The 20,085-nt window shown below is 37.9% G+C and overlaps 1 protein-coding gene across 14 annotated transcripts in view; it reads left to right on the top strand.

The window, feature by feature from the left end:
• Positions 1–271: 271 nt before the first annotated feature.
• LOC117966212 (epidermal growth factor receptor substrate 15-like 1) overlaps positions 272–20,085 on the top strand; it is a 36,417-nt gene continuing 16,603 nt past the window's right edge. For 5 of the 14 annotated variants that reach the window (XM_059014787.1, XM_059014785.1, XM_059014794.1 and 2 more), the window contains exons 1-21: positions 272–376; positions 4,031–4,072; positions 4,856–4,945; positions 5,041–5,088; positions 5,208–5,303; positions 5,569–5,634; positions 5,900–6,025; positions 6,151–6,210; positions 6,314–6,574; positions 6,861–7,018; positions 7,774–7,930; positions 8,393–8,455; positions 9,555–9,640; positions 11,447–11,519; positions 11,752–11,913; positions 12,304–12,501; positions 14,357–14,521; positions 15,594–15,720; positions 16,301–16,351; positions 17,491–17,630; positions 18,033–18,093. In XM_059014787.1, the coding sequence (XP_058870770.1) occupies positions 350–376; positions 4,031–4,072; positions 4,856–4,945; positions 5,041–5,088; positions 5,208–5,303; positions 5,569–5,634; positions 5,900–6,025; positions 6,151–6,210; positions 6,314–6,574; positions 6,861–7,018; positions 7,774–7,930; positions 8,393–8,455; positions 9,555–9,640; positions 11,447–11,519; positions 11,752–11,913; positions 12,304–12,501; positions 14,357–14,521; positions 15,594–15,720; positions 16,301–16,351; positions 17,491–17,630; positions 18,033–18,093 (2,257 nt within the window). In that variant the 5' untranslated portion in view covers positions 272–349. The remainder of the gene's footprint in view (positions 377–4,030; positions 4,073–4,855; positions 4,946–5,040; positions 5,089–5,207; positions 5,304–5,568; positions 5,635–5,899; positions 6,026–6,150; positions 6,211–6,313; positions 6,575–6,860; positions 7,019–7,773; positions 7,931–8,392; positions 8,456–9,554; positions 9,641–11,446; positions 11,520–11,751; positions 11,914–12,303; positions 12,502–14,356; positions 14,522–15,593; positions 15,721–16,300; positions 16,352–17,490; positions 17,631–18,032; positions 18,094–20,085) is intronic. The other 9 variants (XM_059014795.1, XM_059014789.1, XM_059014798.1 and 6 more) reach the window with 5 other exon arrangements.

The following is a 20,085-nucleotide window of genomic DNA, read 5'->3' as shown; positions in this document are numbered from 1 at the left end:
GACACTGAAGTGCAGTCTTTTTACCCATCCAAGCAATCGCAGAGCAGGACTAATTTTATGATTGCCCACTCGCACTTGTCACAAGTTTGTGTTAGTAGAGATTCAACTCATCATAAACCTGTTTAGGAGCCTTATGTCGCTTGTGTGGATATTACACCGTGTGTCTTTGCTCTAACTGTTATCTCAACTTTGCGTTTTTAGTTTTTGAACTCCCCATCAAATTGCAGTCGTGCATATTCCCGAGCGTCGTGCAGGTTCTCGGTTAACGCGCGTGCTTTTCCCGTGCCAACCCGCTCACGCGCGTGCTTTTCCCGTGCTCTTGAGGCGCGCTCCCGTGGCAATAGGGAAGATGGCGGCGCTCACGTCTCACACTCAGGTATTGTACAATGTATGTTTTGTAAAGAACGGAAATAAATAATAATAATAAAAAATCTCGTCAGTGGGGCGCACCACCGTGTTTCCTGCTTTGTGTATAATAAAGAGGGTGGGGTGTGTGAAACGTTTAGGGACCTGTGGTGGATTTTAAGGTTAGGGGTGTGTAGCAGGGTTAGGCCTACGGAGACAGAAAATGGTGAAATATTTGAAAACCGAAAACCGAAAACTCGCACGTATGATTTCTTTAACTGCAGGTTGCGGAGGACGTTTACAAAAACCGAGTTTCGTTGCGATATCTATGTTCTGTATTACAATGAGCAGTTTCAGTAGTGATGGTTTTCGTAAGTTACAAGCTGTCACATCAACACAGGGGGAATGTATATGCAGATAACATCTGTTATCAGTTGTATTATTAATTTTGATTAAAACGAGATCCCTAGTGCTGGATGTATACAAATGTCCGTGCAGCTTTTGAGTTTGAAAATTTTGGTTTTATTCTTTTCTGACGAGATATATTGACAGTCCTGGTGTCGCCGGTGTTTCGCAATGAGAGTGAATTTACAGTGTCGTTTTGAAATCTGTATTACGTTTTTCATGTATTACATAATCGAGGAACCGGTCACGATTGTTATGACTTTGTTTCCCTTTCTGACTGGTAGCTGCTCCCTGTTAACAACAGTGGAGATTTTAAAATAGATGCAATTAGTGAAAACTACGTGGTGTAAACGACTGATGTCTGTAGGAGACTGTTCAGTATTATTGGTTTTATGTCATATTTTTGCTCAGAGCCAAGTTCCCTGTATATAAAAATTATTTTACATCAAAACAAAATACTACTGCTTTATTGATTCGTTGCAGTTCGTATGGCTAATCAGTGCAGGCCTTCTATTAAAAAGCTGCACCCATTCATAGTTTTGACTGTGGTACAGTGTAATATGTATAATATGTGTGTTATTGCTTTCTAAAGAAGACGTGACAGTATTGTGTACTGTATGCTATGCACAGTGTCAAGCGAGTGCTCAAACATTACGTCGTGGGACACAATGATGCATCATTATGTGAAGAGTAATGTTGTAAACCGGAGTTAAGTGTCACACCCAGTTGTAACTGCTGGTGCCATGTCAAGTAGAAATCTCTGTGCAGCACTGGGTTTTATGTACAGTAAGTGGAACGATAGGTTTATGTATCGGGAGGTTAGTGGCTCCAGTAGGCTTTCATTTGTTAGTGTAAAAATAAATGAAGCAAAATAGACACTGTTGTGTACTGATAGGTTGCTTGAAGATAATTGCAGGGTTTAGTGTATTAGAGCTGCTTTCAGACATCACTAATGAGTGCAGCTGCAGACCCTTACAAAGATGTTAATGATGGCATAGGGACTCTGGAATTAGCTTTGTGAAAGGAACGTGTAGAAATGCAGTGACTGTTCACATGTCCTTGAGCATTGAGGCAGTGCACATGTGTTATTATCAAACCCTTTGTGATCAATGTGTCTAATTCCAGCCCAAATAGAGAACACTGCGTTTTAAATATTTTTAAATAATACAACGCTTTGCTTTTCAGTGTGCAGCCGAAGGAAATATTCGTGGAGTTAAAAGTTGGGTTTTAAATTGTATTTGATGTGGGAGATAAGCTGGGTAAGGTTTGATTTTATAGGCTGATGCGCAACCAAATTGTAAAAGACTGTATGAGCATTTCAAGAGAACGAATATTTATACTTGCCTCTCTGTCCAACATGCAATCAAAGTACATTTAATAAACCAAGAAAACTGTTGCTAAACAGCATTGCCTGGATAATATGGCTGTGATATAAAATTACCCACACTGATTCATTCTTAAAAGTCTGTATGCTGTACTTCAGTTTCATTGTATATGAAAGCTATAAGGCGTTTAGTCCATAAAGCCCTTTTAAAATGACAAAAGTATCTAAAGAAGCTTTCGATAACCTTAATGTAGTTTATAATTGCAGACTAAAGTAATAATGCACTATGCGATGAAACGACTCAGTTAACCTCTGGCATACTATCTGCATAATCAGTTTAGAATGTATCGCCAGAATGCACAAAATGGAAGAATCCAGATGTTAAAGATTAGAGAACGTATGGAGTAAAGTGAGATTGCACAAGCCATCTGAATTCTTTGACTGAGTGAGCAGTTCTATCCACGGTCTGCAGCTGCTTTGAATTGCCTCTTGCAGATGAAAGAGGGATCATACGTACACAGACAGATCAACAGGTGTCGCTTTATATCCCCAGGTTCTAAGTCTCGATAACTTGTGTTAAATAATGTTGCACCCAGTTATATCATCATGAATGTTGGACCCCAGGGCTGCCAATGTAGCTCCTTTCACAAGCTCTAACATAAAAAAAAACAGTTCTATACTACAGTAAAGGTGGCTGCATACAATTTATAGTACAAGTAACACTAAATGACTTTGTTGTAAAAACAAAATATACCATGCACTGTATTGCTTTAAGGCAAATGTCTGTAAGCATTGCTGGAATGACCGCAATTCAACACCAGATCCCCCACATGCAAAAAACAAATTATTTAAAGTGGCAGTACTGACCTGGGCTGGGTTTAAACGACACAGAAAAGATGAAAGGTTGCAGTAAATGCTGTTGCTTTGTCCAGAGCGTCGCTTATTTAAAGTTAAACTTCCCGATGTCTTGCTGCTGTCTGCATACAGCAAAGCTTTCATGAAAGTTTTATTCACCTGTCGTTTGATGAGTCAGGGTATTGTTTTCATTGCATACATTTGAGCTGATCCAGGGGATTGAATACAGTGTAGACAGTATGGTTAGAAAGTCTGCCGAAATAAATAAGAAATGTGTTTCTGCTATCTGATATTTCTGTTTTGCAAACCACTGTATTGTTATAAAACATAATGGTAAAATAGACACCGACTACTCCCTCCCTCTATATACACACAAACACTGACCTACATCAGAAACAATATAAACGTGGCACGGATAACGTTTCAGGGCTGTTGAAGACTTTGAGTAGTTGTTTGTCAGGGTTCCAGCGAAGCCACACGGTTTTTGTAACACAGACTTGCCAGAACTGTACAGTATGTGTAATTGTATGCAGTTGTAGCTATGAACAGATTCTATCCTGAACAGATGCTATCATCCCCAACCTGAGTGGAGTGACGCAATCTAAAAATAAAACCAGGTGTTGTGCTACTTGTCTTGGTTAACCTCTGTCACTGTGGTGTGGTTAGAATGGTGTTCTAGTTGCTGAATGCATGTATAATAATACATGTTGCTCCTAGTAGGGGCATTTCGCACTTTGAAAGCTGACAAACAATAAAGCTTAAAATGACTTTGCTAAGTATTCCAAGTGTGAGAAGAAATCTGCCTGCTGCTTGTAGAAAGAGTTAGTCTGCTTCATTGTTAGAGAGAATTCAATCTCGTTCACGCACACAAGTGTCAGACATATTTCTAACCTTTTTTTTTCATGCATTTTAAAAATGTGATAAACATTTATGGCAATTTAAATGTCTCAAAGAATTAAGTCATTAGCATTTTAAAAACATCGTATAGAATATTTGTTTGATAGCTAACTGTCTTGTGATCAATACTTAAATAGACTTTATTGAGACTTTTATTTATCAACTTTAGGCAGTTTTAACAGGTTTTATTTTCTTATTTTCCAGCTTTTAAGTGGGAACCCTGTGTACGAGTCCTATTACAGACAGGTAAGATGCATTGTTTTACTTTTAACATCACCGGACGCAGGTGATGGGACGTCTTGTACATTGTATGATGTAGGTCTGCATTTTGATATTGTTACAATACTGTTTCACTGTGTGAGCCGTATCAACATGAGTCTGGAGTGTGTGTGGTCTGTGGTGCTGTTTCAGTTTGAAAGCCTTTTTATTTAACATTATTTTAATACATCCTAAATTACTAACAAAAAAGTAAAGATCAAGTATATGTCCTAAACATTTCACATGCATATAACAGTCATGTTAGATTCGAATGAATTGCGGACGAAGTCTGAGAACAGCAGCAGATTTTATACTACAGAGATTTAATAATTTGTGAGTTGATGGCTTCAGCAAAGGAGTGGAAGGGGTTTATTTGGTCAATAACTTGATAGGCTCTTGCTAAATAGTTTTTAGCAGACGTGAGGTGTCAAGTGGGGTTGTTGCTTATACTAGACGTGTTGAGTGTTTCAACAGAGAAAATCCATTGAAACTGTGCTGGGGTTTAGAAATATTATCGGGTTGGAAGGAAGCATTCATGTAGAGACCAGGCTGAGCAAAAATAGAGAAATTGAATCAAAAACGGCAATTAAAATAAATAAATGTGTTGTTTCTTTCTGGATCAAATAAAACAATAATACAATTCTTTGCATTTAAGTCTTGCAGGGTTTTGTAATTCATAATGCACAACTCTTGTGAACCGGCTATTTTCAGCAAGAATCATCTGTTGATTTGTATGATTTTAAATGCGTTTCCATTTGTGTTCCTCCACAGGTAGATCCTGGGAATACGGGCAGAGTGGGTCCGACAGAAGCTGCTCTGTTTCTAAAAAAATCGGGGCTGTCAGATGGCACTTTGGGAAAGGTGAGTGAAGGGTCAGTTAGTGTTCCGTAACGGCAAATAACTGAAAACAACTTCTCTTTTACTTTTGTTCCTTTTGTTAATTTTTTTTTTTGCAGATCTGGGATATGGCAGACCCAGAAGGAAAGGGCTACCTTGATAAACAGGTTGTGTATTTATTTATTTATTTATTTATTTTTGACCAGTGTAATCTAATCTTGTACTGCATTCTTATAGAAATGTCCTCTCTGAACAAACTTTATATTTTATTTTGTATTCTTTTCAGGGCTTTTATGTTGCTTTACGACTGGTCGCATGTGCGCAGAGTGGCCACGATGTAAGCCTAACCAGCTTAAATCTCACAGTCCCACCACCAAAATTTGTAAGTTTCACAAACATTTGCTCTAATGTTGTAAAAAGTTTTTATATATATATATATATATATATATATATATATAAAGAACCAGTTGTTTTTTCTTTTAGTCCTATTATCCTGACTATCTTAATTCACTTTTCCCATGGAGTGTAGTTCTGTCATAACTAAGGATTTGAGACCAGCATATTTATTTTTGTATTGTTCTTGTATTCAGCGTAAAGCATGTTTCTGCAGAGTTTAAGTTAACACTTTAACTTCTGCTCTTTTCCAGCACGATACTAGCAGTCCCTTGTTAATTGCAGGTCCTCCAACAGTGGATTCGCACTGGGCTGTAAGGGTAAGTCACAGTTTTTACTAACTTCTCAACGTTTAGGTATTGTTAACATATGTTTGTCAAAGGAAAGTGTGTTTGAAAACAAACAGCGGAGGTACTTGTAGGTTTTTGATGCCATGGTAACTGCACTCGCTTATTTAAATCCATTAATGTGTTTGTGATGTAATTTACTACATAGTTAATGATGTAACGATCTACTATTCCTTTCTGTTTAAACCTTCAGATATATACTGTGTGTGTAGTTTTATTTATTTATTTTTCTTCACAGCCGGAAGAGAAGGGAAAGTTTGATGGTATTTTTGAAAGTCTCTTGCCGATTAATGGTCTCCTGTCTGGGGATAAGGTGAAACCAGTACTAATGAACTCAAAACTACCTCTTGATGTGTTAGGCAGGGTAAGTATGTTTTGACCATTCCTCATGTTCTTTTTATAAAATAGAAAAGTTGCCAATGTGTTCTCATCACTGTTTAAATTGGGACAGATCCATTCTTACAGCGTTTTTGTATTTTTTAAATGTAGGTTTGGGACCTTAGTGACATCGATAAAGATGGACACTTGGACAGAGATGAGTTTGCTGTGGTGAGTGAGTTAAAAAAAAAAAATACGAATAATACGAATTTATATACCTTAAGCAAAATGAATACATTTTTAATGATTGTATTGATTTTTTTTTTTTTTGCAGGCAATGCACCTGGTCTATAGAGCTCTTGAGAAGGAGCCCGTCCCATCTGTTCTAACCCCTTCACTCATCCCCCCCTCGAAGAGGAAGAAAACGGCAGCTGCTCTTCCAGGCTCTGTCCAAGTACTGCCAGGTGCAGTCCCAGTTCTTCCTGCAAGCCCTCCACCGAGAGATAGTCTACGTTCCACACCATCCCACGGCAGCATGAACAGCCTGAACAGTGCAGGGAGTTTGTCACCAAAACACTCGTTGAAGTCTGCACAGGTACAGCTTTGTGTCTAGTAATACTGTATACACTATAGGTGATCTAGGGGTATTAATAGCTTAGATCAGGGGTGTAACAGGTACAATTAAATGATTTAACCGGTTCTGGGTGGAGTTTTAATTGTTTCAGTTAAACAATTTAGAACAAGCCTGGAACAAAAAACAGAAATGGAAGGGCCAACTTTGACCACCCCCTGGCTTAGAGTTTAACGAATACAAACATTAAGTTAAAACAGATTTCTGTAGTGATGTGTCATGAAAGTAAAGACCCCGTTTTCTCTTGTAGCAATCCGCAAACTGGGTAGTGCCAGCAGGTGACAGAGGAAGATACGATGACTTTTTTCTCAAAACAGATGTCGACTTGGATGGTTTTGTCAGTGGCCATGAAGTCAAAGACATCTTTATGCACTCCGGACTTCCTCAGAGCATCTTAGCACATATATGGTAAGAAACAAAGCAACTGTCCTCCAAGTTATGATACCATTTTAATGACCAGAAGAAACCTGATTTAATGCCGACATTCTGAGACCTGCTTATTTTGTTGTTTTTTTTATAATATTTCAAATTAGTAATATAGTGTAAAAGTAGTTTTATGAGACCAAATGAATAATCCTTTCTGGCCTATAGGTTTTATGAATTGGAATTAAACTTGATGTTGTACTAACAGAATAAAAAAAGCCTTTGGCATTCATGAATGTAAGATGGTATTTCTTGTGCTGTAAATACACTTTGTATTTGCTGAAGCACAGCAACCTATATGTGTCACATAGCTCTTATTTATACCAGTTTAATTAACTTTATTTAGAATGAGAGCGCTGTTTGCACATTACGAACCTCCTAAAATAACAGCCCTAATGTTGAAATGCCTTCATGAAAATCTTTCTATTTTAAAAACAAGCGGGTGTCTATGCCATTCTAAATTGAAGGGGCACTGATCTATTTGGTGTGATACCAGGGTTAAACCTAAGCATGTCATACTTGTGTGTTCTGAATGAACAGTTATAGTCACAACAATAATACTATTTTTAATTAATCAATTAGCAGACGCTTTTATCCAAAGTGACTTGGAGTCTTGCTCAGGGTCACACACAGTGAGTCAGTGGCTGAGCTGGGGTTGAACCAGCAACCAGCAAGCCCCTTTCTTCAACCACTGGACCGCTATGTTATGTATCATAACATCATTTTGTGACTTGCTCTAGGTCCTTGGCTGACACGCGGCAAATGGGGAAGCTGACGAGAGAGCAGTTCTCTTTAGCCATGCACCTCATTCAGCAGAAAGTCAGTAAAGGGACTGACCCTCCTCAGGTCTTGACTCCAGACATGATCCCACCCTCTGAGAGAACTACCCCGGGCTCTGTGAGTATTGCATTTGAGGATATGTAAGCAGGATGGACCCAGCATCCCATTCCTGTGGTCTTTCCTTGTCCCCGTAGGGAATATAATGGAATATGACATTTGTGTGTTATTTACAAAGTAGACAGGACTTTAGTTTAGGCGATTTAAATAGAAGACTCTTGTTTCGTAGTGGTTTAGCCCATTCCAGTAGTCATACATGCAGCTTGCATAGGCAAATACTATGCTCGGATTGGACTCGTATTAAAGCCTGTTGTTCTTAGAAAGGTTTCCTGTCCTAGTAAAGCTCAAACCCTCTTGTTTTTGTATTTAATTGCAGTTAATTACATATTTCCTTAATGCGTGTGAATTCCAGCACAAGGTAGAAAAGGATGGAGTCTTTTCTAACCGGCACACATCTCTTCTGACCTCTCGTTTTTCAATCCTGCTTTTCTACCTCCTCCTCTTTCTTTTCTTTCTGTATAGAGTCAGTCAGGGTATATGACTCCTGTAGGATCGGAAATCGCAGCACTAACAGAAATGCGCCGTGTGAGTAGCTTCTTGTCACCCCTTCATGAAGCATTTATATCCACTGTATGCCAGCAAACTGCTCTTGCTCCTTCGCATGGCTAGGCTGACGTTTGTCATTAATTTTGTGCTTTAGCATTAAAAACTACTTCTGTTATTCCAAGGAAACGCCTTGCTGCCACTGTTCCTGTTGAATCAAGGCTTTAACATTTGTTACTGCTTGTAAAAACTGCAAATATTTATCTCAACAGATTCAGTGTTGTTAAATGTACATGTAACATTGAAACAGATCCATCTGCACAAGCTAAACTTAATGATCCCCATAACCATAACAGAAGTCAAGTAACCATGCAAAGTTTTGGCAGTTGCCTTTGGCAGTGTTGTGGAGGCATTAGCTGAAAAGCTTGACTGTTTGTTCTTCTGTGTCTTATAGTGAATTATGATTGTTTAAATTTGCGGATGATAGAAGTTTGTTAGACAACGGTTCAATTGCTTTTTTGCAAAACGTCTAGCCTAATTGTTGGATCTGTGGGGCAGGGCGAGTACAGCAACAAAAGCTTAGCATGGAGGCAAAAAACTGAAAGTAAGTACATGCAGCATACCTGTGAATTTCAGATACTGTGTCTGTATAGTTACGATGACTTTTCAACACAGTATTATGTTGCATGGTTTTATTTGTTTAAATGATGTTAGTTTTAGTGTAAAATCACACAGCACTTGTAACTTGAGCCGTACAGCTCTGCCAACACCACCCGAGTTTGCATTGCGTGGACTTTAACTTGTTCATTACTTTACTTTTAATGCTGCTGACGTTTCTATTGCAAACTGCTGTATCAGGCAATAATGTTCGGGTTGCGGGTATGTAATTCAGGTTTGCAAACGCTTTCGTGTGTGGATATGAATCGACTGATGCAAAGCGTTTGTAAAGAACCCCGTGGTTGTTTTCAGTAGAGGTGAACGTGTAAGATTCTGGTTCTGTGGCGTTGCCTTTCCCACTATTCTTGTTTTTCTTTCCCTCGTTTTTGTGTTTGTGTGCTACCTGCTCTGCACGCTGCCACAGCACCCATCCCCAATGTTGTCTCTAAATTCATTGCTGACTTCAGTTTGTGTGTTATTACAGGACAGTGCAAGCTCTGTTGGCTCAGGAGAGTTCACTGGGATTAAAGAACTGGATGATATTAGCCAGGAAATTGCACAGCTACAGAGGTAATTACAATGGAATATTCTCTAGATGTGTCAGCAATGCCACGTAAGCACAGAAGGTGCTGATGGTCCACATTAAAAGGCTCCTTTTTACAACCAGCAAATAGCATTGGAGAAGTCACTGATTCATTGCATTACTTTCTAGTTCCTTTTCCACTCAGCCGGATCATTTTCACCAGTCCCAGTTGGTCACCCTATTGAGTTTCTAAAGAAAGTGCTAGCATTTAAAAAGCTAATGAAGCAACGACTTGCATTTTATTTTAAACCCTGTTTCGTGCACCTTGTAGCAACAAGAAAAACGTTAGGTTTTTATTTTTATTTTTGTGGGATGCACATGTCCCTTGTACCTTAAAGAGGGAAGATATTTTAGCCACAGGGTTGTTGTTTTGTTTGTTTTTTCCCATGGAGGTCAAGTTCCGATGCTTGATGAAGTTCATAGCCTTGTGTAGGGATAGGTGGCTGATTTGCAGTGAATATTTCTTTGCAGTAAAATTATTCTAAAATTGCCTGAGGCAAGTCTGTAGCTGTTAATCAGCAGGACTCATCTGCACTCTAAACAAGGTGAACTATACAGGAACATAGTTGTGTTAATTGTGCTGAACAGGCTCCTCTTGGTTTTAATGCACTTGTTATATGTATGACGTTATAAATTTGTTTTTTGTCTCATGACACCCGTTTATTTATTTATGGATCTATTTTTTGTTTGTGTTTTGCCAGACAAAATCCATTCACATTTCTATCATGTTCTCTGGGGGAGTACGGGAGAGAAAACAGCAATTTCATTTTATTGCGTCGTATGTTCCTCCTTGTTCTGTCTAATTCCAAATCTTACTGAACACTTTGGGAGAGTAACCTGTTTTATTGAAAACCATTTTGGGTGAACAATCCTGCCAAATATATAAAGTACATTTGCCAGAATTATTATTGACAAATTGGCCAATCACATTATGTTACACTCCAGCTAAAAGTTGTTTTTCAGGTTTGGTTAGCAAGAGAACATCAGAGAACATCATGGAAAAATGGTAATAAAATGCACACTTTAAAGGAAAAACAATAAAAAGGTAAAAATGGATTTTTCTGATGGTAGTCGTCATCAAGGAAGTACTGCTGTCTGGTGTCTTTCAGTCGAAATATGATTGTTGCCTCTTCCTTTCCTGTGTGTATTTTGTAACCCTATTTCTTGGCTTCACTACTTGCTCTCCTCGCTGCCATAGCACACTTGCTTTTACACACTGGAATGCTCTCAGGTAAAGTCCCTTATTGGTTGTCAGAAAAAATATATATTTTGGAGGTGAATTTAATTAATGAGGCTGTGCATTGTAGGGGAGGTGGAGATTGTACTAGGTCATTTTGTGTTTTATTTATTACGTTGTTCCCCGTGAAAGGATACAAGGATTTAAATCCTCTTTTCTTGCCTCTTATTAGCACTGTTGATATTATTACAGGTCCCCCTTCTTCTTCAGTTGAAGATCTTCAGGTTCTTACATGTAATGCATTTTGGAGTAGGCAGTAAGACCACGCTAGATGAAATTGCAGCTGCTGTTGTCTGATGCAGAATCATCTATTGTGGTTGAAACTCACTCCAATGCTGCAGTCTGACTATGACCTACAGCAGATGCATTAGTTTATCTATAGTGTTGTATTTGAAATATTTGTATATATCCTGAATTTATGAAAAAAAAGAACCAAAATATTCTCAGCGCAATAAAAAGGGGACCAGTAGTAATGTTAGTAATGCTAATTGAATGTAAGAAAATGGTTTTAAATCATTGGTTAGAACTGTTTCATTTGCTTTGTGTGTTTTTGCAGGGAGAAGTATGTCTTGGATCAAGACATCCGAGAAAAGGAGGAATCAATCAGACAAAAAACCAGTGAGGTTCAGGTGAGGTAATTGATTAAACTCAGGAGTATCAAATAATAAAGCACAGAAGGATGCTTGTAATAATAAGCTAACTAAATCACTACCTTCCAAACCTTTCTTATTTTCTGTGACGCTGCTCAGTAATAATAACAATTCTAAACCTGCATGAACCCGTCAATTAAAAGGACCAGGCTGCAAACTAAAGTAGGATCAGATGACATTAAATATAGACAAGTTTTCTGGTTTCTTATAGGAATTGCAAAATGATTTAGACCGGGAAACAAGCAGTTTGCAAGAACTTGAAGCTCAAAAGCAAGATGCTCAAGATCGCCTGGAGGAGATGGACCAGCAGAAAGCGAAGCTCGAAGACATGCTGAACGACGTGAGGCAGAAGTGCCACGAGGAATCTCAGATGGTAAGGACAGGAGCCAGCTTTTGTTGTAAAAGCAAATCTATCTTTCTCATTTCACCAGGCTTCAGCTTCCTGAAGGCCTGCTTTCACAACTGATCTAAACGTAATGCTTGCAGTACTAAATGGCAGCGACGCTACCTTACAACTGAGTTGCATACGCAGAGGTTTGTGAGGAAACTCACTTAATGTTGAATTCACCATTTTCTTTCTAAGCCTGGTTTCTTCCTAAATATTTTTCAATTCCAATACGATGTCAAATGATCATTCAGTTCCTAATAATTAAAAAAAAAAAAAGAATGCTTCAAGCGTTGCTCGGGTGTTTGGTTTGCAGCTGTTGGAGAAAGATTTCCTGCTGTCCTCCTCCTTGTTCATGGCGTGGCGTTGCTGTTTCAGATTTCGTCACTGCAAATGCAGATTCATTCTCAGGAGTCAGATTTGCAGTCTCAGGAAGAGGAGCTGAGCCGGGCGAAAGCTGAATTGAACCGCCTGCAGCAGGAGGAGACGCAGCTGGAGCAGAGCATCCAGGCTGGCAAAGTGCAGCTCGAGACCATCATCAAATCCCTGCAGTCAACGCAGGATGAGATTAACCAGGTAAGCGGCTCCTTGTAAGACATTGGTCTCGACATGAGGTTTTAAATACGCCATGATTGTTTCTCGGTTTTTATATTCCTCACTAGAATTTTTCAAATGCGCACTCGGTTATTAGTTCATGTAGACAAAATTTCCTTCATCAGCAAACTGTGAGACAAGTGGGAGGTTTCACAGATCCTGACAGTAAACTGAACTGCAGAGTTAGCATACTGAATAAGTTGGTGAGATTGTCCCAGTGTTAACTTGCAAGCTGTGATGATTAATTGATTGATTGATTGATTGATGTCCTTGTCTGACTTGCTCTATAGTTGAAAATGCATGCTCTGTAAACTTATAACTGCAGCAAAAAATGACTGTTATTGTTCTCGCTAGTACATCTTGAGTTGCATTCCAATTCAGTGCATAACTGATATTCTAGAAGGCTTTATAATGTTACATTGACAGTATTGTTTTTGTTACCACTAGGGGGCAACACAGTTTCACAGAAAGCTTGATGACTGAGAATTTTATTTACTGCCCTGACTTCACCTAAAAGTAAACCAAGTTGTTGTACCACAAGTTTCATTTCCTCCAAAAAACAAAAAACCAAAAAACTGACAAAGAATCAAACGGTTGACAAAAATAGAACGAGTAAACGCCTTGAAAGCAGAGAACAGATTGAACTTTGACTTGGTGGCAGTGAGACTGGTAAGACAGTCACGGCACTTTGAGTTTGAAGAGCATTCATTAGTAGCTCTGTTGCAAATTATTAAATCTGTTTAATTCTTTTGATTTATTCCCAGCTTTTGAATCTTGAAATCTTTGTACCATCGCTTTAAATAAATTATTTAACAAAGATTGGGTCCTCTGTTCATGATATTTTCTGTTTCAAAATGCCTTGAGTCTCGGTAGGTTAATGGACTACTCTAGAGGTCTGGGTTTAAACCCATCTTTGTTCATGAGTTAAGTGAGCTTGGCAGTTGATTTTGTTCCCCTGTGTTCTGCAGTCCATATCAGAAAATCAACATTCAACACAGTTATACAATTCAAGCCTGTCCCCCAGGGACCTCGTAAACTGATTTGCAAGGAGTGTGAAATACCACTTCTCTTCACTTGTGTGTTTATTATTTTGCTTCTCATTTGACTGTATGTGGCATCACATCGTGGTGGCTTTTTAAAACTTGGTAAGGCACCATTTTGATCTCAATAGCCTTTTAACCATCTTAAAGAAGTGCAGCTGGTACAACAGAGTGAAACAATGAACCCGGCCACCTGCATCACTTATTGTAAGAAATACATCTGTAAAAATAGTGCATTGAACAGTGTGATATTTCTTGCATCTGCTTGTGTACGAGCGGAGAGGCCACAGGGGTGCTTTAAACTTTTAAACTGAGTTTTAAAGTCACCAGAATACCGATACAAGTGGATCTAAACAATAAGATAACTTCATACCCAAACCAAGTTGCTCTTCAAATCCCCTGTGTCATTATCCCCTAATAAGTCACCCAACCACAGACAGGTATTGTAATAAAAAAAAAAAAATTAAAGATGCAGACAGTACCCAGCAGGGTTAGTTGATCTCAGGAGCATGAAAAGATGCAGCATTTTTTTGAGAAGGCTGTAAAGGGAGGGCCAATCGAAAGCAAACTGCATGTGAATTCACCAACGTGCAGGTTTCCCCTTTAATAGTGACGAATACTGAAATAGAAAGGATGAGTGTCCTTAATCCAGTTGCACAGCACAAGAACCGCTCCAGCCAACACGGAACCTGTCTTCCATTTTGATTGCAAGTGGCTTGAACTTGGACGTTAAAGGATTTTTTTTTTTAAATGCAGCTTCCATGCAAGTGTGAGATATTGGTTTCTTGCCATTGCAGGCCAGGAGTAAGCTCTCCCAACTCCAGGATAACCAACAAGAGATGTGTAAAAACATTGAGCAGTACAACAATGCACTGAATGGGACTCACGGGGGGAGCATGACTAACCTTGCTGACATGAGTGAAGGAGTTCCTGAGAGAGACAATGGAGGCTTTGGAGCAGTGGTAAGGCTCAGCAAAACTGTAACCAATACCCAGAGGCAATTATTTGTGGTTTTATTTAAAAAAAAAAAAAAAAAAAAAAAAAAAATGAAAGAAATAATACTGTATGAGTTACTACGCTTGGTAGAGTTACTAAGTGGTAGTACCAAAAGCTCGACTAAGCTTTACGGCTAGTTGGTCATGACTTTTAAGTATGAGCAGACAAATCTTAAAGCAAAATAAATAAATGATCTTGTTCGTATTCTTCCAACGTAACAGAATTTACAAATGACTATCAAAAAGATAACCAATGCATAAATGAGGTCTGAAAAAAAGCACACCTTCTACTGTATAGCAGAGTGTTTCTCTCCTTTCTAGCGGGCTTGAAATGGAAACCTATCCTTTAGCAAAGTGTTTATCTTCCGATGTCTGATGTATCTGCTCCCTGCTGAACTGGGTGATATTATTTCCATTGTCGCCCATCAGATAAAAGGCTAGTGTGCGCTGTGCAGCACTTGCAGTCACAGGCTGCAAACATCTAGATGTTATTTTAAATTCCGGTTTCAGTTTGTACTTTAAATGGTGCCAACATTCTCACACTGATAAATATTTGCATTGTCGATACATTTTAGATTCTTATGTTGAAGAAGGAATGATCTCCTACTGCTTTGTGGGATTATAAATATTTAGAATTATGTGAATGTTTTAAATTATATTATTTATATTGTATTATTTATATGTATATTTGCATTTGTTTTATATATTTATATATTCATAGTATCAAATGTAAACGAATGGTATGATATTAACTTCATGTTTGCTTTAGCAGACAATATAAACGTGATTGAAAAGAAAAAAAAAATCAAGTGGCTGAATGCTGCAGAACATATACTTTTTCTTGTGGGATTGATATTCCAGTTATAAAACTTGGTTTGTGATTGACTCAGATACTATTTGAGTTATTCCGGGTTGCTCAAGGTCTGTTTTCATGCCAAGGCTTCACGCAGTCATCTACATAAAATATGAAGGCACTTTAATCTGCAGGACACTTGGACTATCGAATGAAAGCTGAATTGGAATATCTTTTTCATTACAGGAGGATCCCTTCAAGACAAACACGCCAGTGTTCAATAACAACGTCCAGGAGCTGCGCACAGACCCATTCCAGTCCGAGGACCCATTCAAGACCGATCCATTTAAAGGTGCAGATCCCTTTAAAGGCAGTAAGTAACATTGTACTAATAACCACAGCAGCAGAAGACCCAGCCTGTCCTGTGCTGGATGAAAGTGTCCCCTGCGTCCTGCAGTCTCTCCCTTGACCACAGGTCCTCCTTCTTCTTGTCTCTCCTCTTGTTCAGCTCTCCTTTGTCCCTCTGCTTGTGTCTTGGTTGCTGTGACAAGTCTTGATTGTTTTTTTACTGCAGTGTCTTGATGCATGCACTCCAGCCAGTTCTGTTATTTTGCCTCTGTAGTGGTATCAGTCAATGATTTATTTTGTTGTGAATCCTCAGTCTACTAACAGCTTGACAATGAAAGGTTTCCGAATAACCTGAACGTTATTAGTTTGTCACATTTGTATTTCAGACTGTGAGTAGACAATATGTTGAGCGATCTAAATTTAAAAAATAAAATCATGCATCTGTATACTGAAGAAATGTTTATCACAAGAAAAGACAATTTTGCCTTTCCCATTGAAGCATGCTTTCTTTATTTCATACTAAATATTAAATCTCCCCTCTCCCACCCTAAGTTTGACCTAACCAGAATTGGTTACCAGTTTTACAGTGTGGTTTCTTTCATCAGGTGACCCATTTCACAATGATCCTTTTGCAAAGCAGCCACCAACTATAGCAGGTATTCATAGCAATATTTTTGTTTTCAATGTATTTATAAAAAAATATATATATATGACAACAGGGAGATTTTTTTAGATTTTAAATTTGATTTTAAACCTATAAAATTCAACCAAACATGCTTCACACATTGTGAGATGCTAGCTCATAGCTTCAAAGTAAATTAACCAAACCCATCTATGTTACACTTAAATACACAGCAAGCAAGTGCAGCCTACTCTTGATCTTTTCGCTGTCCTTTTGAGGAGTACGAAACAAAGAGCCGCACATACATAACACTGAAAAGCAAAAAATCCGACCCAACTAAATAGAGCTTTTGAATGGGAACAGTTTTGTGCAAATGCAGTTTGTGATATGCAGTTCTGTGTGTGCTGTTCGTTTGGTACACCTGTTTATATACACCTTTCTCACTTACCAGCCTTTGATGGGGATGGACAGATCGTACTTCCATCTGCCATGTCTTGCCAGAAGCTACTGACATATTGACATTATTCTAACCCTAATCTCAACTTTAATCAAATGGATTTGAAAAACAAAGTAATAAATTGTTGACTAAGAGCAAGAACATTGTTACTACAAAAGTCCCCCCAGTAAACTAACATTTGAAACCTAGTTTGTGTTTCAGTGTGCAAACTTATTTAAAAAAAAAAACATTATTCAATATTAGTAAAAATATTAAAGTGTTAAAATCTGTGAATTACTAATTTTGATAATTACAATGTTCTTTCTGTCAGTCTTGGGTGAAATGTGCATAAGCATCCTTATGTTGCATCAAATGTATAATAAACACACACACTGTATAGACCTGTGGTATACTAAATAGAATTCTTAACCCCGACTAGATTGTGCAGCTTGTACAGTAGATAGCTTGCAGACCATGTAAAGTGTAGGTGATCTTGGAAGTAGTATTTTAGCGATGACATTTGATATTGTCGCCAAAGTTACCCTGTGGTGGGGAAGTGGGTGTGTCATTAAGTTATTTTTAAAGGTCGTGAAATGTTGGGAAAGGCAATATAGACATTCATATAGTTTTTAACCATGTTGCTGTTGATTGTTAAAGACAGTTTGTGCGTGGCAGCTCCGATGTACAGATACAGTACATAGACACTGTTCACAACAGAGGATTTGTTCTTCAAACAGATCCTTTTGGTGGGGACCCTTTTAAAGAGAATGATCCGTTCAAGACTTCCCCGACAGAGGATTTCTTTAGAAAACCGCCCAAGGCCGACCCGTTCGCGTCACCGGATCCTTTCAGTAAAAGTGCAACGCTTCCCTCAAAGGTAAGCTGGAAGGGATATTTAAGGATTTATTTTGAGGCTGTAGTAGAGGAACTATCTGGGCAAAGATTGAGCTCACTTGATGGCATTAACACACCATTTTAAACCAGGGTTTTGACCCAGCAGCAATCCCCATTAGACCACCGCCTTGCTGGGCTTTACTCAGCTTGGTCTGTTTCACTGCCGCTGTTGTAGTCCAGTCAGCTTGCATTCCTCTTACTGCTTCCCTTTGTGGAGCCTTTTGTTTGGCAGTGTAGTATAGAGAGTGGCCACCAAAACGTTTACTGTATTTATATAGTGTAAATCCCCTGCATGTGTTATAATTGCAGTGTGTTGCCAGTGTATTCAATACTATTTAAGGTTTTGGAAAGCTTTGGTAGTTAACATTTTATGTATTCTTTTTAGTCTACTCCATTTGCCAGCAGTGATCCTTTTGCACCTACAAACACACCACCAAAAGGACCAGGTATGGATACTACTAATGCAGCATTTTATCTGTAACAGGAAAGAAAAATAGCCAGTCCAAATATTTTTAGTAGTAAGTATTTGTAGTATGTAAACGTCTTCAGACAATGTGGAAGGCAATTAAAACCATAGAAAATAGGGTTAGAACCTAAAAAACAACTTTTATAAAAGAAAAAATCTAAATATATATATATATATATATATATATATATATATATATATATATATATATATATATCTTTTAGTGGGTGGCCTTAATAAAGTATGTTTTTATACTTTTATAATTTTAATCCGCGTATTATTTATTTATTTTATAATGCGATTACTCCAATATCGTTGGTGCTTCTAATCTCCTGTTTGCAGTTACGTTGTGCTGAAATACTTTGCCTCTGAATCCAGTTTTAACCATTAGGTGTAATATTTAAAAATGACTGGGTTTGAGTTTCGGGTTTATAAATAACTGTTAAATTACAGTAAATTACTATTCCAAGTGCATTCTTTGCAGGGCATCTAACAGTGGAAATTTCAGATTTCAATGTAACCCGTTGTTAAAACCAGTTCTCACAATCGACAAAGTCTCACTTTGAGTCTGTGGGTTGCATCAGGGAGGGGGGATTCACAAAAAAAGAACAAAAGTTATCATAAAAGGTACAGCTGATTAGTAATGGTAGCAGGCGCGAATACATTCTGCCAAACATTTTACAATGCAAAATTTAGAAATCCTGCAACTTTTAATGCTAGTGTTGATAGGAAGATGACATATTTCTTTAAAATCTATAGGTTTATTAAAAAAAAAAAAATTGAAGAGAGTATAACACATTTAAAAGTAGTAAAAGTAGTAGAAGAGTTTTGCCTCCATCTAAGGATTAAAATTAACACATCTTGAATCTCAACAATGTTTTCTTTTGGTATAAATTAAAGAGTAAGTAACGGGGTTCCGAAAAAAATATAGCGTTACCCGTCCCTGCGTGTTGCTACAACTGTTTAAATGGCGTACCTTTCATTTTTCTTTTCATTAACATCCTGACAATTTTTTACACTTATGACTCTGTTTCAAAGATCTTTTGAGAATGTCCGCTCTAGTTCACTGATAGTGTAAGGATTATTGCCCACATTGTCAAACAGCTAGCACAGTAATAATGATCCATGGTGTGGTACGGAAGAGAAAAGCCAGAGCACTTACTGTTATGTTTTTTTTTTTTTTTAATCGCTCTTCCTGCAGTGATTTAGAGGATTAGATCTCAAACCCCAGTGCACTGGAGCGAACATTTTGAAAAGAGCTTTAAAACAGACTTCAGTTATAAGTGTAAAAAGTTGTCAGGGTGTTCACAATGAAGAGGCAAATTACAGGTACGTTATTTAAACAGTTGTATCGACACGTGGGGACGTGTCACGCTGTATTTTTCAGAACCCCACTACTTACTCTTTAAGACAATGTAGGCTGAAGTTTGTTCGTTAAAGTAATAATTTAAAAAAGTAAAAAGTGAAGTTCATTCTAAAAAGTCAAATGTTTCAAAGGCTCCTTAATTAAAGAATTAAGAAGTTCTGATAAATATGCTTATTTGAATTTAAAAAAAAAAATTAAAAGATTATCCAAATTTAACTTTCTGGGTACAGTTTCTAAGAATAATTGTATTTCACTGATTTTTATATTTTAAAAAGAATAAAAAGACAGAGGTGGGGAGAGCACACAGCTTTATAAGCCAAAGTTTCTCTGGATTTCATTCTCACTTATTCTTTAGGTGCAACTAGAAATCTAGAGCAGCAGGATATGGCTAACAAAAAAACTATTCTTACAAAAAAACGTGTGCGGACCCTATCTCGGCTAGGATGCTTTATTTTGCAGGAAATTGCCTTAATTCAGAAAACACATTGCTTCATGCAACCCTGATGAAATTTCAGACTTTGTTATAACATAAGAACAGCTGTGTTTCCCACGAATGTGGTTTAACAGATGGAATCATATACATTGTTTTACTCTGCCGCAGCATAA

The sequence above is a fragment of the Acipenser ruthenus genome, chromosome 49, assembly GCF_902713425.1.
Source record: "Acipenser ruthenus chromosome 49, fAciRut3.2 maternal haplotype, whole genome shotgun sequence".
NCBI classification, from domain to species: Eukaryota; Metazoa; Chordata; class Actinopteri; order Acipenseriformes; family Acipenseridae; genus Acipenser; species Acipenser ruthenus.
Note: the sequence above shows the minus strand (reverse complement) of the source record. Positions and strands in the feature narration are given on the sequence as shown.